Below are 16851 nucleotides of genomic sequence, written 5' to 3'. Positions count from 1 at the left end.
TATAATGAACTGCTTTCTCTGTAATTATACTTTTGTTTAACATGGTCCATTTAGTGATATTACCTGCAGATATCTTTTGGGGGAAATCATGTAGTTCCTTTAAAAGTGTTTCCGGTATTGGTGAAACTTTACCCCCCTGTTCTTCGTAGTTATTAATGTACCACTTCCCAATCGACCCCAAAATCCCGAGTATCTCTAAATCATTGTACTTTTTCACAATAATCTTGTTTATTAAATTGTTTTGAATTGCCGCGGGAAACTTCCAACTTACTTCGTTATCAAGCTTATCCACCTGTAAAAACGTATGCCCCCAGTTCTTGACTAGTTCATATATATAAAAGTAGCTGGAAAGATGCTCGTCACCACATAAGCATGATTTAATCAAACAATAATAATCTTCTACAGTAAATTTTCTAGCAAGGTTCAATTCATCAAATGTTTTGTATATAAGATATCCAGTGATTTTACCCGAGGTGCTTCTAGCCAAAGCTTGAAAAATTGAAAAAATTGCATCTCTATCGTTTTGTAAAAAATTTGTAACGTCAAGTAAATCTTTCAATTGGTAATGGGACACTTTCAAAATTTGTGTCAAAATGTCTAGAACTCCACTTAACCTATAGTTTTCCGCTGAAAATTTTAAAAGGTGATGAATCACTAATGGTTTTAATTTGTCCCTCCCGTCAATTATTTTAAAACAATAATCAACATATTCCTTGAATTCTACTATTCCATCAGGTAAAGTGATTGTCATCGTCAAAAAATCTAAATCTTGTGTGTAGTTTTTAGTAATGGCACTAGTAAAATCTATATTATTAGTAACAAAAGCTTTTAGATACTGATCAAAGGTCAATTGAAAGTCCTTTAAATCAATTAAGTCTCGTGAAATATCATCTTTAACCAATAGCCCCAGGCTTAAGAACCCAACCTTTTCAGTCTTATTTAGTATATCCAATTTTAAATCATGGGCACAATACTTTCTTGCCAGTCCATACATCTTACAACACTCCATCTCATATCCTCTCGTATTTAAAATCAACAAAAGTGCTTTCAAATACATTTTGGAAAAAATTTCTTTGTATGGCTTAAGTTCATGTTTTTCCAAATCGGAATATTTTTCGACAAACATATTTATAAAAGGCTCATATTGTTTAGTAGTTAATTGTAAATCCATCGCTGCAAAATCCTTTAAAATGGGATCATTGCTTGAACTTATTTGTAAAAATCTGTCTACAAAATATATACTGCCGGTGCGTGTAATTATGTTGCAACATTTTTTCCATATTCTAAGAGGAATCATCATTTTTTTATTGGAATCTTGATAAAATCGACCTTTATTCAAAATATCTAATACTAACTCGCTTAATCTATGTATTTCGGTTTTAGAAGCAGAGTAATTACATACCTTAGAATATATTATACTTATGTATTCGTTTAATATTTCATAAGGCATACTTTCCATTAGTTGTTGTCTATTTTTGGATAAGTAAGACACAGTTTTGGTAGATTGGATAAATTTATGTCTTTTAGATAAATCTATTTGCCAAACATAACTCATATTATGAATTCTTTCTAATATTGCAAAACATGTTTTATAATTGCGATTATTACCTAAAAACTTTAATTCGTTAACTAGATAAGGAACAACTATTACCTTTTCATTAACTGGTGATAAACATCGACGTAATATTACATCACCATCATCTATTGTTGTTTTGTTTTTGTTTTTGGAGTATTTGTAGTACGGTGTTTTGAATACATCTAAAGGAGACTCTAGGGAAGCAGCAGAACCTGGTAAATTTGATAATTCTTTGCTTACAATTTCACCAATTACGGTCTTATATTGTAAGATTGCTTGAGAAGATTTCATTTTTTTTTTTTCTTTTTTTTTTTTTTTTTTTTTTTTCTTTTTCGTTTAGTTTGGATTATGGGTATGTATTATCATTATTGTTAATGTTATTAGGACAGAACCACTGAAAAATTGTTGAATATCTTTGAAGTTTGTATCAAAAAAAAAAAAAAAAAAAATATATATGCAATCAGGTTTTAGACTTTATCCGGACATGTATAAACTACGGACCTCTTTTTTTTTTTTTTTTTTTTTTTTTTTTTTTTATCAAAGATTGAAGCACGATACCATATTTAAATACCCGCTATACAAAAGTGCATTTTATACAATTATTTTGATATAGAGGACCTACTTTCAAGGTGAGAAGAGGAAAGAAAAAAAGAAAGAAAGAGAAAGCACAGGTATAACATATATCAATAAAAAAAAAAGATACACTAATAAAATTTTTTCTGCAAAGGACTCAATTTTGATTTTAATATCAAAGCATATTGAAAAAAAAAAAAAAAAAAAAAGAAAAAAAAAGTGAATAGTAAATGTCACAACCTGGCATTTTTCTAACAACAACAACAATAATAGTAATGATCTATTCTTCAGCTAGAATCTTAAATTTATAAATTTCTTCTAAATATACTCTATGCTTACTAATCCATAAATGTGTTAAAGCTTGCTGACTGGTCAATCTTTCTTCAATATTTACATTCAATAATTTTGAAACAAAATTTTTAGCATGTACACTAACAACAGACCATTGTGCTAAGGAAAAGTTTAATTTACCGCTTTTCACGTTTTCAATAATACACATCTCTGTTCCATCACCATAAAAGGGTGAAATCCCAGTCAAAATAATGTGTGTAACAACTCCTAATGACCATAAATCACACTTGTAATTGTAACCAATCTCATCCACAATGCTTTTCGTGGTAGCCCTACTAACTTGCTTATACAAAGACCTGCTAGCTCTAAACCCAACCTCTGGCGCACAATATTCAGGTGTCCCAACTACGGTATGCAATCTGTTTGTTCTGATATTTTCTATATCTTTAGCGATTCCAAAATCGGCTAACACAATTTTAGTACACGGTTCAGGAGTCCTTAACAAAATATTGTCCAATTTCAAATCCCTATGTACTACTCCCTTAGAATGTAAATACTTTAGGGCCATTAATATTTGATAAACTATAATTAGACTTTCGTCTTCAGGCAATGGAGTTAAACAATTGCCTTTGGCTAAATAAGAGAAAAGGTCGCCCCCACATATCAAATCTTGAAATAAGTAAATATTACCATATTCATCTGTTTTTGTAGAAAAAATATTAATGATATTTGGGTGTTTTAAATTCAAAAGAATTTGCGATTCCTTTGATATTTTGATATTTTGTTTGTGCTTGACAATTTTAACAGCACAAAAAAGTTTCTCTTCCCTTTTTGAATTAGTCCTTTCACAAATCATAACTAAACCAAAAGTGCCACTGCCTACAATTTGGGGAACAATTTTCCAATTGGCATCAATATTTTGTTCAATCTGCAAGTTTTCGAAAAACAAATCCAGCGAAGCACCAATTAATTTATCATTCCTGTATTCCTTTAAGCTATGAAATTTTAAATAAGTGGAGTTTTTCAACTTGGGAAAACTAATATATTGACTTTCATCGTTGTTTTTTAACATAATAAATTGATATTTATTGATTAAGAATGCGGTTTTTTTATCTTTTTCATAAATTATAGTACCATTCAAAGAAACATCTTGTAAATAAACATTGGGAACGCTTTGTTCATCAAATTTAACTCCCCATACTTTACAATGCAAATTAGACACAACAGGATTACTAATAACTATATCACACATATCTGCATTTCTTCCAATCTTTAGTTGTTTGTTTTTAAATATGGGGGACACACTTTTAGTGAATTTTTGAGTATTGCAATCTTTTTGATAAATTGAAAGATAACCTAATATCATTTTTCAGAGTTTGTTATTTTTCGGTATATTTCTTCTTTCTTTCTATTTGTATTTTTTAAAAAAAAAAAAAAAAAAAAAAACAGAAATTAGCTTTAAAACATACAAACATATATTAATAATAGTCACTGGCGGCTAAAATTTTCTTCTGTCACAAACAATTTTTCAAATTGGAAAAAAAAAAAATTAATGCTTCCAACCAGAGTCGAACTGATGATCTCCACATTACTAGTGTGGCGCCTTACCAACTTGGCCATAGAAGCGGAACTGTTGTGGTGTTTTCTGTCACAGAGAGTATATACAGTGAAGCAGGGTTAGTAGACATGTTTGATACTTTACTATTTATATATGAAGACAGATGGAATAGTTCTGTTTTTTATATTTACAATTTGTTTTCTAATCATCTCATTGTATATAATATATTTTCATTCTTTTTCTATCTGTAACTCGCAGTATTTTTTTTCTAGCATTTGATAATTGCCCTCCAGACATCTTTTCTTATGACAATTTTCTTGTTAGACAAGTTCCACAACTTTAGAAGTTTCCTCATTATGGGAATTCTGTCTTTTCAGAGATTTCTAATTTATCATTATTTCTGTATTCTGTACGAATGGTAAAAAAAAAAAAACCATTTTACTTTAGAACAGTGAAGAAAACATGCTTTGTAGAATAGAACATTTGGCTTCACCTTTTAAGAATAATTTCTAAGACAATAAAATATTTAATTTTAAATAAATTCAATTAATTCATTAGATTTAGTTATATTTTAAGACAGTTCCCTGGAACAATGTACCTTTGCTACTAGCTGTTTTTATCAAAATCTTAGTTACTCTTTTTTTTTTATTTTATTTTTTCTTTTTTTTTTTTTTTGTGATGGAATTTCCCCTTATTTCCACTTCCCCTTTTCTTTCCCAAAAAAAAAAAAAAAAAAAAAAAGAAAATGAGAAAAATTGGAAAATAATAACAAATAAAAACACACATCACCTCTTCGAAATTGGACTAGCGAATATGGATAATATATACAACGAAAAACCAGCTACACCAAGAGCAGAGTCTGGTGTAGCTACTCCTGAATTACCCGAACTAGATTCAAAAGATTTAATGGATTTGGATATTGATGATGAGCCTACAACACAAGAAAAAAATAGCCAACTTCAATATGACGCCATGAATACGAGTCCCCAAGAGACTGATGATGCTCAACAACAAAATGATAAATTCTATGATCACGTTGATACTTTCAAACCAAATTTATCGTTTAATAATCTTGATAAATCATTATCATACCATACTGACATCACATACGATACTAGTAGAAGGTTGAGTGCTAGCCAGGAAACTAAATTTCTAGCTTACTGTGAGGAACAATTGATGAAAATACAAAGGAAATATGTACAAAGCAGGGGTTTAAATCCAGAAAATGGATATACTGGTATTGTTCCACTTTTAAAGGATTTGAAAAGAATTATTGATTTTGTATGGTATAGTATTGATAATAACTGTAAAAATACAGAAGATTTATTGTCTTTAGACAGTACTAGTAACAGCAGTGGTGATGATAATTACAATAATGAGTTAATTGTGGGGAAAGCACAAAATATGGGACAATGTAATATATTATTAAAGATTGCCGATGACTTAATTGATTATGTGGGAAAATTTCCTATTACTGATGACGATATCGATAGTATAAAATATATTTTCATGATATTTTTTATCATGGATAAGGTTCTAAGTTTCACAATAATAAATGAATCAAGAACTACTCATGATAATAATATTTGCAGTGGAGCTTTTATGAACACTACTGAACTGATAAGGTGTACCAGTATATGTGAAAGAAGCAGAGTCCAGCTATTTCAATTTTTTCAAGATTGTAAAATACATGGCTATCATTATGAATTGAGTAAAATATATGAAGAGACATTAGATAAGAGTTGATTACTTGACAAGCTATTTTTTTTTAATCCTAAAAAAAAAAAAAAAAAAAAAAAAAAAAAAAAAAGAATATTGATTATCATCTACAGTCTTTGAACATCTATATAATTGTGTATGTTTATTTTTTATTGAAAAAAAAAAATTAAAATAGAATAGAACCTTAAATTTAGTAATTTTTCAGTATAATTGATCAAAAGGATTCACTGTGTTACTACTAGCCAAAGAGGGGGTAGATATAGGCGTGTTTCCGATAGTCCATTGACACTGAGAAGAGTCATTATTTACACTACCATTTGTATTGCTTTTATTACCTACCGTTTTATATGAGCTACAGTCTAAAATAACGGTGACTTCCTTAGTTATTTTGGCCAAATTAGCTAAATTAGGTCTTAAATTGTCCAGTTCAGGAATATCTTTCATAATACTTTTCGCATTAGCCAATAATGAAATAATGCTTTTCAAAAACATATTGATAATTTCCCATGTTTTTCTTTTCTCTCCAGCACTCAACAGCTCCTTATCCTGTTCGAGACCATTACCAACATCCAGTAGGACCGCTAGTCTATTTTTTAAGTTTGCACTTAGTTCCATACATCCAACACACGTGGATGTTAATACCTTAAGCTTAGAGGCCAAACCAGAAAATGACGTGTTAGAATTAGTTCCTAAATCTGTATTTTTACCACCCGATTGTTGTTTTGCATGTTCCATAGCTGCTTTAGAAATTGCCGTGTTCAATTGTGAATGGACAATATTAGTCATTGATATAACAGATTGCAAAATTTTATACAATTGTAAATCAATCTCAGCTTCATTATTGTTAACACCCGTAGTATATTGCTCTTGTTCTGTATCTTCAGTGTCAGTATTTTTAGCGTTAACAATATTGTCATTAGCACTATCAATTGTAATATTATTATTATTATTACTATTGCTGCTACTACTACTACTACTACTACTACCACTACTATTATTATTACTATTACTTTCGACAGCCATGTTTTTTTGCATTGAGGACGAAGGAGAAGCATCAGCAATGATAGAGGTTGAAGTATTAGCACTATTATTGCCAATATTATTGGAACCGTGAGTGTTGCTATTAATCATAACATTAGTGATCGGAGTAGTAGACAGCTTAGGTGGGGTATATCTTTGTTGCAGAGTGTTACTTCTGCTTCTAACACCAAGCTGAGAAGTCGAGGAACCTTTATGAGACAGCGATGGAGGTACAGTAAACAAACCGGTGGGATTATTAATTACGTTAGTGGTACTACTAGTGTTGCTATTATTTGGCATGGATATAGTAGAACTATCATTAGAAGGATTAGTGACAGTGATATTGGCATTATTGTTGCCTACAGTAGATAAAGATGGAAGAGAATTATTGAAATTGGTTGCTGTCGCTATATTTAGGGACGCGACTGATGCAGTACTACTAACAGACGATGTGGAATTATTAGTGCGTGTAACGGATAATGGAATGCTATTAACATTATTTGTGGAGGGAGTATTACTGGTATTGGTAGCAGCAATGTTATTTGAGGGGTTAGCATTTATAACACTGGAAATACTACTTGACCTTAAACCTCTTTTGATAAATTGCTGCTGTTGCAATTGCGATTGTTGGGGCATGGATCCTTGAGTTAAAGAAGCTTTTCTTTGACTAACATTTCGCTGTGGTCTTTCCATCAAGTGTTTGTTGTCATTGGCACTGGAATTAACTATACCAGTATGATAATTATTATTATTATTGACACTGGCATTATTGGCAGCTGATCTCCTTGAAAAACTTTGCTGACGTTCTTTACTTGTGGTGCACACCAAATTATAAGCATTATACATTTCAGTATAAGCACACAAAATAATTGCATAGAACATCCGTATAAAACAGATATCATTACTTTGGAAAAAAGAGTTGAAATTATTTGATAATAAATGAAATATCTGCTTAAAAATTGGAATAATAACAGTACAACTCTGAATTAAAACGCTTGGATGAACCGCATCAAAATGCGTTTCTGCAATTTCTAAAACTTCCACTAAATTATCAATGTGAGAACGAACACCATATAATAACGATACCACATTCATAGCGACAGTTTTATCCTTAGCAAATGAGGTTATCCTTCTTATAGTTTGCTGACATTCGGTAAAGGTAAATAGTAGCTTTCTACAGCCTAAAACCAATCTTTCATATTTGATGTTCTTAATTTCTCCAGTGGTTAACTTGGGAAGCTTTTTACTTGTAATATTAATGTTACTGGGTGCAGTATTGCCTTTGGATAAATGATTGGGAGTATTAGGTGGAAGCGTACTACTGAGTATATTAACACTTGAATTGCTACTGTTAGTGGTGGTGGTATCGATAGTAGTAGCTGCCGCTGCTGAAATACCGTCGTTTACCATAGTGTTGAAAACATCTAATTTCTTGTATGGTTTACGCTTAATATTATAATTTGTTGTCGAAGCTAACGTGTTAAGGGAAGAACCGGATGCTGAGATAGTATTATGGAGCTGTGGCATTAAAGAGGCATCATTAGCAGGGCGTGTGGACTGTGATTGATAGACGTTATTATTATGGTGAGAATGGTGTGGACTATTAGTACTAGTACCATTATTATTATTGACCATCGCTAGGTTATTATGCAACAATAAATTTGGTGTGGAAGTTGAACTTGTTGGTAACAATGATGAAATGGATTTATGTTGAATACTAGTAGTGTTTACGTTAGAACTATTTCCAGCGACTCCTGTGACAACATTGGCAGTATTATTATTATTGGTATCTTTTTTTTCAGAATTTTTATTAATCACATGAGGAAATGAAGAAGTACCTACAACAGTCCCCGAATTATTTCGTGAAATATGTTTTTCACTTACATTGTGATGAGTATTTTGGTAATAATGCTCATGGTGGTTTAGAGGTGAAGGGTTAGTAACATGATTGGAAAGGTGATTATGGTGTTTATTATGAAAATGATGAGGTGACTTATGTAATTTTGAATATTTCATACTACTGGCACTTGTGGTAACACTAGTACTTTCTTGTTGGTTATAACTTATCAATCCGTCCGATTCATCTAGAGAAATATCCTCACTACTACTATTTAAGTAATTTTCATTAACTTCTTCAGGTAATACAGAAAGTCTTTTAAAATAATCATTATATTTAGAATGGTTATCCAAAAAATTTTCATTTGAATTCGTATTTATTGCTGTTGACTGAAGTTGTTTGGAACGACTAGATATAGGTGTGCTACTATCACTACTATTCGGATCATCATTGTAAACAATACCCATTCTCCTAGAAGCCTTGGTTAATTGGGACTGTTGTTGTTGTTGTTGTTGTTGCTGCTGCTTCTCAAAATATTTTTTTAATGCTTTTACAGTGTCTTCGGGATAAAGCTCCATTTCTTTAACAAGTTCAAGATCTTGTTCCTTATCATCATCTAACTCTAAAATTCTTAATTTTTCCAAGGAAATCAACGGTTGTAATATATTAACATTTTTTATATTATTTTCTTTCAAGTTTAAATATTTCAAATTGGGTAAATATTTGTGCAAATATTTGGGTAGGTCATCAATTCTATTAAACGAAATATCCAAAATCTCTAAACTTGGGGGCAGACTTTTGGCTGGAATGGTGGTGAATTTATTTTCCTTTAAATCTAGCAATCTTAGATGCATTAATTTATTGAAATTTAAGGGTAAAGTGGATAGCAGGTTTTTTTGCATGTACAATTTATCCACCTGTGTTGGATTATTAATAATCAGGTCGACAGCTTCTTCAGGTAGAAAATTTAGATCAAGATGGGATAGTCTAATGACTGTATCGTTATTTAACTCTTTTGAAACATACTGTATTAATTTTTGCTTTGCTAGAGTAGATTCAGATATATTGCCGGTCAGGACATTGTTGTTAGTGCTTTGGTTATACTGGATAACATGTTGTTGTTGCTGATTAGATGATGCTGAATTAGACTCTATTCCCGTTCTTAAAGAATCCATGAGTTGTATATATATATATATATTCTATTTATTCTAGTTGTTTTTATCAATATACGACCTCTTTTTTGTTACACTACTAGTAATATATTTTAGTTATAGTATTTATGATCCCCCGTTTTGTATGCAAGCAACTCTTTTTTTTTTTTTTTTTTTTTTTTTTTTTTTGCTTCTATTAATTTATTTGTTCATTTATTTATTTTTACTATGTTAGGGATAAAACAAAAAAAGGAACCATTTTAATGGTAGCAGGTTTAATTCTATACTAAAAACAAAAGAAAAAAAATAAAAAAAAAGAATTAAAGAATTTCAATTGCCTCTGCCCCCACTTTAAATATAATATGCGATGTGTGATTTATTTAGGTGGCAAAAATAAAAAAAAAAAAAACGAAAAAGAAAAATGAAAAATCATACCAGGAATTAATATATATTGGATGTACAGGTGGCATATTGATATATACATCTTATATAACCGATAAACATCAATGCCGAATAATCAACGGATAAAAATACAATTTCTTTTAATTTCATTTAATTTATTTTGAAAAAAAAAAAAAAAAAACAAACAAACAAACAAAACATTAAACCATAAAATGTGACCATTATACAACTAACAGAAATAAATAGACTTTATACCTTCTCAAATAATATATATATATATATATATACTTGTCTATCGAAGCTATAAATATTAATAGACAAACAAATAAACAAATAAATAAACTTATCAACAAAATCAGGAACTATGGGTTGGTTTTGGGCTGATGCTACTTCGACAACTAATAAGAAATTAAATAATAATGCTACTGCTGCTAGCATCGCCGATAACAATATATCCAGCTGTCCAGTCATGCACGCTAGCAATACCACCACTACTCCTACAATTAATAACGTAAATAGAGTAGAAGGTTGTCCCGTTTTGGCTCATGGATCTTCGGTGATGGATTCATCCTCTGCGCTAAATCCGTTAAATAACATACCAGCTTATTTACCAGATGAAAAATTACCAAACCAAAAATTAGATTTACCCAAAGATCGTACACTAAGTTCTATCCCTAAAAATGATGGATCATTGTGGGAATATCCATCACCCCAACAAATGTATAATGCCATGGTAAGAAAGGGCAAAATTGATCCAATTACAGGTGAAGAAATTCCAGAAGATGCCGTAGAAAGTATGGTTGATATTCATAACTTCCTTAATGAAGGATGCTGGAAAGAAGTTTTACACTGGGAGAATACGTATCATCCACAACCAAGTGATGGAAAACCTATTAAATTATTGAAATTTACTGGCAGACCAAATGACCTGAGCCCTATGGCTAGGTGGCAACTATTTTTAAGTAAATTGTTTCCTAATTCTTATAGTCCATTTCCACCATTTGATAGACACGATTGGACTGTTTTAAGACCTGATCCAACTATTAATGCGGAAAGTGCTAGTTCGGACGTACCTGGGTATAAAAAAGTTAGATACGTTATTGATTTCTATGATGGTCCTGACGAAGAAGATGGGAATCCCACTTTTTATGTCAACTGTAGACCAGCTTTGGATGATTTTGAAAGTTGTAAAGATAGGTTTTTGGAGTTCACCCAACCTGTGTTGAACAAATTCTTTGACAACAATAGCAGTGATAAAAAATAGTTATATCGACTTTAGAAGAAAAAAAAAAAAAAAAAAAAAAATTACTTTTTGAACATTAATAGGGACCTTTTTTTTTTTTTTTTTTTTACTATTATTATTATCATCATATAATATTATATAATGATACTATCTACATGTAAATATATATATATATAACTATACACTTGGTTCTAACTTTATGAAATTTCTCCTAATGCTTCAGCGGAATATCACATTTAAAATTGTAATTAATATATTGATCAGTTCAAATTCAATTTAATTGAATCTTTAACGTTAATCCTGTAAAATTTTTTGTGCTTTTCATAATAGAGCAAAAATTTGTCAACGATTTGTGATTCACTTTCAGTTAATTTGCCATTGGATAAAGCAATTGCATGGATCAACCTGTTCATGGCACGGTTGGATAAGATAGTTTCCATTAATGGTACTCTGCTGATTTCATTCAATTTGATAGCAGATGCGTTAAAAACTTCAAAATAAACATTTAGTTTATTAAAAAAACTGTTGTCCTTTGTACTAATTAGTTTTTCAGTAAACCCACTAATCATTGAATCAACTAAAAGACGGATATCTTCAACAACTCTTCTAGTCGATTTATCATGCGCTAAAATTTGTTGGAAACTTTCCTTAAAAATATCCTCACTTTTTTCAAAGGAATTGTTGCGGAAATAAAATTTAATGATAGTCGCTATAATTTCTTGATATTGCGACTTTAATTCCAATTTATGTGACATGATAATGCTCACTAATTTTTCAATAACCTTAGGGTCTTGGGTAACTTTGGTTAAGCTTTCCACAACTTTATAGAAATTTTCTTCTAACGGGAATTTAAGCAACAGATCCTCAATTTCGATCTTAGAACCAGATTTCTGATCCCTAACCAAATAACTGTGTAATTTGCTGGCTAAGAAATCATAATTTTTGTTGAGCAAAATAGGATTAGAGATAGCTATTAAAGAATCATAATTTATAAAATCCTTAGCAACTAGCAACTCATTTAAAACTTTAACAAGTAACGAGGTTAAATCTTGTTCAGTATTTTTGTTAAAATTCTTTTTTAAAAATGAAACAGCATTAGTTAAAACTTTTGGATCTGAGTATAGTGGAGTGCACTCATAATAAACGGCTTGTAAACTAATATATTTATCCTTAAAATCTTTGGGCACATCATTAAACCAGAAGTTGTTAAAATTTTTGAAATTTTTGCATTTGTACAAACTTTTCAACATCCATTTATAATCTTCAGCTTCTAAAACATTGCCACTATCCTTAGTAGTGGGTAAAACAAATAGCGTGTTCCATAAAGCTTGTAACCTATCGTACTTGACTTTATTTGGGGCATTTAACTCACTAACAGCATATAATAAAGCTCTTTTACAGTCTTTAGAATCTTTGTGGTTGTTATATAATTTAATGGCCTCTGGTGCATAATTTAAATCGGTTAATGCAACCATCAAAGATTGATAAATTTGTGGATATTTGTTGGTTTTATCATTGTAAAGTTCAATTATTTGCCTTAAATCGGAGACCCTGTTGGAATTAGATAAGAAAGAAGCATCAAACTTGCCAGTATTTTTATTTACAATGTGTGATTCAATGTAGCTGTTGTACAATTCTTGGAACAACGATGTGAACTGTTCAACAAGATTTGGATCGTTAACGATAACTGCATCATTGACAATAAATCTATGTATCAAAGCAAATGGTATATCACTACTGCCATTGTTTTCAGAAACTTGTAAAATCTTAGACAAGATTTCATAACTTGGAGTGCTACTATTATTTTCAATACAGGTACCTAAATATGCAATGGCAACATAGCTCCTAATATTATTCAAGGTAAAAGAGGATCTCTTACCACCTGAAAGTGTTCTACTGGAACCACTTGTTGCATCAAAGTTTTGGATAAATAAGACCCATAAAGATAAAACGTCTTTATAGGAATGATGGTTTTTTAGGAGATCGGCCATAACTAATTCGAAATGAACTGGAGAGGCAATATCTAAATTAATTAATTTAGTTAAAATCTCATATGGCGAGGGGGGCAAAATTGAGGAATTTTGTATGTTTTCTATTTTAGAATCATTTTCTGATTTTTTTAACAAGTTTTTTAAAGCTTGAGTTAATGGAGCAGATTTATAAATTTTATAGCCTGGTCTCATGTTAGCATCTACTTCGGTATTTAAATTATTAAAAATTTCAGAGCTTGATTTGTTTTCCTTCAAATTATTTTCAATCAAGTTGGCTAATCTGATGCTTAAACCTGGGGGTTTAGTAGCATTGTTGGTAGTGTTGGGTAAAGTTGTTGTTGATTGAAGACGCTTAAATAATAGTGTTGTTGTTTTTGTAGTTGTAACAGCAGATCCAATAGAGCTACTGGCAAAAAAGTGTTTCATCCTGATTGGGTTGCTGATATCTTGATTTTTTTCTATTCTTAATATGCTTTAATATGATTTCATTCTGTACCAAAGTTACCTAGTACAAACGAATTAGAATTGTTTTAACTTTTGACCAAAAAAAAAAAAAAAAAAAAAAATTTTTTTTCAGTTTTCGTTAAAAAAAAAAATAGGAATAAGAATAAAAATAAAAATAAAATATTTATATATATTGTGTGTGTGTTTTATCCGAGAATGATATAAACATCTGTTCGGATGTTATGTGTATATAATTAAAGCCGAGAAAAAGATTGCAAGTATTTTATTTTATTTTATTTTATTTTATTTTATTTTATTTTTTTTGGCTTTAGGATCAGCGTATAGTAATAGAACCGATAAGGTAATATTTTGATAACTAATAAAAGCTTGTTATGATATCCGCGTATTGAGAGACCCAGTGATTTTTTAGAAGGGGAAAGAATATATTTTTAGTTACTACTGTTGCAATCACTGTTAGTACTACGATTATTACTATTAATATGATATATAATACAAGAAGACAGTCTATAAATAGTTAAAAGGAGTTGAGTAAGGGGCAATATGGTGGAAACGAAAACAATAATTCTAATTTGCTGTAATTTTCAGTAGCAGCCAACTGTATCAAATACAAATAGCAACAATATTTGATAATTTCTGTCTACAGTTTTTCTTTTTCAAAAGGGGGGGGGGGGAATGGAGAAGAAGGGAGAGAAAGAGAAAAGTGATAGAAAAAAACAGAGGCGGGAAATAATTTAGGTGTGGTGGTGTGTGGGTGTAATATGTGCAATTTCAAAAAGTCTGCACACCACGCCCTCCATGGTCAAATTATACCCAAAAAGGTAAAAACAAAAAAAAAAAAAAAATGACCTAATAAAAAAAATGGTGATCAATTTAATATTATTCAAAAAGAAGGAAAAATTGAAAAAAATAAAAAAAAAAATAAAAAAAAAATAAAAAAAAATAAAAAAAAAGAAGCCATACAAAATTGTTGGTGGATATTATTATTATTACTATTGGTAGTAAAAGCAGTGGTAATAACAGCAGTAGTACTACTACTACTATTAATGATAATAATATTGCTTTTTCTTTTTTTGTTGCTTTTATTACTGTTGCTATTATCTCTAGATTTACATACATACATTTTTTTTTTTTTTTTTTTTTTTTTGCCTTTTTGGTGGGACTGAATTAAAGTAAATCGGTTGGTTTTAAATAAATCTTTTACAGACTTAATTGCATTTTCACATATCTTTTTTTTTTTTTTAGCTTTTGATTTTTCTTATTATACATAAATACATACATACACACACATATATATATATATAACCATCATATATTCTCAACAACAACCGTAATTATAAAAGCTAATTGGTCTAGTTTTTTGCTAATCACAAAAAAAAAAAAAAAAAGGACCAAAGGTAATAAAGAAAAGGTGTCACAGTCTTCTTCTGGATAATGTCAAGCAAAACCAATATCAGCCAAAGTAACGACAAAGAAGATGCTGATTTTTATACACAGGCTGAGAGATTTCATCGTATGATGGAAATGCAGAGAAGACATGTTTACAAGTTGAAATACAAAAATAATGCACCATTGATACAAATGGAAGTTAATGCTCATGAACAAACATGCCAAGAATATTCGTTGGATATATTAACATATCTAATGAAACAAGACACAATGTTTGCTGCTACTACTTCTTTTTCTACTCCTTCCCTGGATAATAATGGTAATAATATTGGTGTCACCATCAAGAAGAAGAAGAAAATAGAATTGTCACATGAATTCATTCAATTGAGGAAGTTGGTTTTGGACTTTGTCATGTGTTGCCACACAAGATTAATATTATCGACACCTACTTTGATTTTAGCTTTTAATATCATAGATAGGTTCACTGCATTTAACAACAACACCAAAACACTTGGTAGTACTAATAATGGAAAAAAATTAGATAAACGGAGATTCCAATTGATTGGTATAATTGCATTATGGATTGCTAGCAAGTATTTAGATAAAAAATATAGGTCCCTAAATATGAAAACTATGCATCATTTAACAGGTAAGGTTTTCAGTAACAAAATGTTTATAGACATGGAAATTGAAATATTAAAGTGTTTGAAATGGAATATAAGCAACATTCCAACACACGATTATTTTATTGATATTTTGCTAAGAACCAATATGGACAATGGTACTAGCAACGATGCCGATACGGGATCTTCTTCTGGAGTTAATTTTCAATTTTTAAATAATTGTAAGTATGGTTCACAAATGTTGTGCGAATTAGCATGTTTTCATCCCGAATTGATTTTTAATTATTCTATTTCATCTATTGCATATTCTGCTGTTGCATTAACCAGTATTTCCCTTAATTACTACACATATAATAGTTTTAATATTCCAAATATTGAATACTATAAAATAGATGATATTGCATTAAAACTAATTGATATTTTTCTTACCAGCGATGAAGCTGATCAAGATGATGGGGAAGGTGGGTTGCCCTATAGTTTTAAATTAAAGTATTTCCCTGAAGATAAATCCCAAACTCCTATTTTCTTGTTGGCTTTGTTTTCATATATACAATCGTATAAGAGTTGCTATAATGTTAAGGCTGCTGCTGTTGCTGCCACTAATACACCAAGTACCACTAGTACTAACACTCCTTCGCATAATACAGATAGTAGTGATAGCAATATCACTACTGACGCAGTTTCTGGTTCTACCATAATTAAAAACACTAAGAGTGTTATTACCCACGCACCCCCTACTCCTTGTACTCCAATTGATATTTTAGAAAACAATGGTAAGAAAGGCATGGATAATAGACGTAAGGACCAACTTGGAATTAGAAAGAGAAGTAGATACCAATATGAGGACAATGCTGGTAATGACGCTGATAAAGAAGAACATAGTAATGATATTAATAATGAGACTACTATTAAAGCTGTTTATAATAGTAACAAGGTTAGAAGACAGCTATTTAATGTTTTGCATAATGGTTTACATAATAAGGAAGATATTAGTAGCAATGATACTAGTGTTTGAA

The 16851-nt window shown here is 30.3% G+C and overlaps 7 protein-coding genes and 1 non-coding gene across 8 annotated transcripts; 3 read left to right on the top strand and 5 right to left on the bottom strand.

Annotated features, from left to right (window-relative positions):
- Nucleotides 1-36: 36 nt before the first annotated feature.
- SCDLUD_003368 (uncharacterized protein) lies at nucleotides 37-1867 on the bottom strand (the record flags this gene model as incomplete). Its single annotated transcript, XM_046077928.1, has 2 exons — nucleotides 37-63; nucleotides 272-1867. 2 exons carry the CDS (start codon nucleotides 1865-1867, stop codon nucleotides 37-39), a joined length of 1623 nt encoding a protein of 540 aa, XP_045934323.1.
- Nucleotides 1868-2429: 562 nt separating this feature from the next.
- On the bottom strand, nucleotides 2430-3806 carry MEK1 (serine/threonine protein kinase MEK1; the record flags this gene model as incomplete). The annotated part of the gene is made up of 1 exon (XM_046077927.1): nucleotides 2430-3806. One exon carries the CDS (start codon nucleotides 3804-3806, stop codon nucleotides 2430-2432), a length of 1377 nt encoding a protein of 458 aa, XP_045934322.1.
- A 187-nt stretch (nucleotides 3807-3993) lies between these two features.
- SCDLUD_003366 lies at nucleotides 3994-4066 on the bottom strand. Its single transcript has one exon. It is a non-coding gene; the product is annotated as a tRNA-Thr (tRNA).
- Nucleotides 4067-4811: 745 nt separating this feature from the next.
- On the top strand, nucleotides 4812-5744 carry TFB6 (TFIIH complex subunit TFB6; the record flags this gene model as incomplete). The annotated part of the gene is made up of 1 exon (XM_046077926.1): nucleotides 4812-5744. One exon carries the CDS (start codon nucleotides 4812-4814, stop codon nucleotides 5742-5744), a length of 933 nt encoding a protein of 310 aa, XP_045934321.1.
- Nucleotides 5745-5918: 174 nt separating this feature from the next.
- On the bottom strand, nucleotides 5919-9749 carry SOG2 (Sog2p; the record flags this gene model as incomplete). The annotated part of the gene is made up of 1 exon (XM_046077925.1): nucleotides 5919-9749. One exon carries the CDS (start codon nucleotides 9747-9749, stop codon nucleotides 5919-5921), a length of 3831 nt encoding a protein of 1276 aa, XP_045934320.1.
- Nucleotides 9750-10491: 742 nt separating this feature from the next.
- On the top strand, nucleotides 10492-11391 carry CYC3 (holocytochrome c synthase CYC3; the record flags this gene model as incomplete). Its single annotated transcript, XM_046077924.1, has 1 exon — nucleotides 10492-11391. One exon carries the CDS (start codon nucleotides 10492-10494, stop codon nucleotides 11389-11391), a length of 900 nt encoding a protein of 299 aa, XP_045934319.1.
- Nucleotides 11392-11630: 239 nt separating this feature from the next.
- Nucleotides 11631-13787, bottom strand: MSC6 (Msc6p; the record flags this gene model as incomplete). The annotated part of the gene is made up of 1 exon (XM_046077923.1): nucleotides 11631-13787. The coding sequence occupies one exon, from the start codon at nucleotides 13785-13787 to the stop codon at nucleotides 11631-11633; it is 2157 nt and encodes a 718-aa protein (XP_045934318.1).
- Nucleotides 13788-15257: 1470 nt separating this feature from the next.
- CLN3 (cyclin CLN3) lies at nucleotides 15258-16850 on the top strand (the record flags this gene model as incomplete). Its single annotated transcript, XM_046077922.1, has 1 exon — nucleotides 15258-16850. One exon carries the CDS (start codon nucleotides 15258-15260, stop codon nucleotides 16848-16850), a length of 1593 nt encoding a protein of 530 aa, XP_045934317.1.
- Between the last annotated feature and the right edge of the window lies 1 nt (nucleotide 16851).

The sequence above is a fragment of the Saccharomycodes ludwigii genome, chromosome IV (assembly GCF_020623625.1).
Source record: "Saccharomycodes ludwigii strain NBRC 1722 chromosome IV, whole genome shotgun sequence".
Taxonomy (NCBI): domain Eukaryota; kingdom Fungi; phylum Ascomycota; class Saccharomycetes; order Saccharomycodales; family Saccharomycodaceae; genus Saccharomycodes; species Saccharomycodes ludwigii.
The sequence above is the reverse complement of the archived record's forward strand: the minus strand, read 5'-3'. Positions and strand labels throughout refer to the sequence as shown.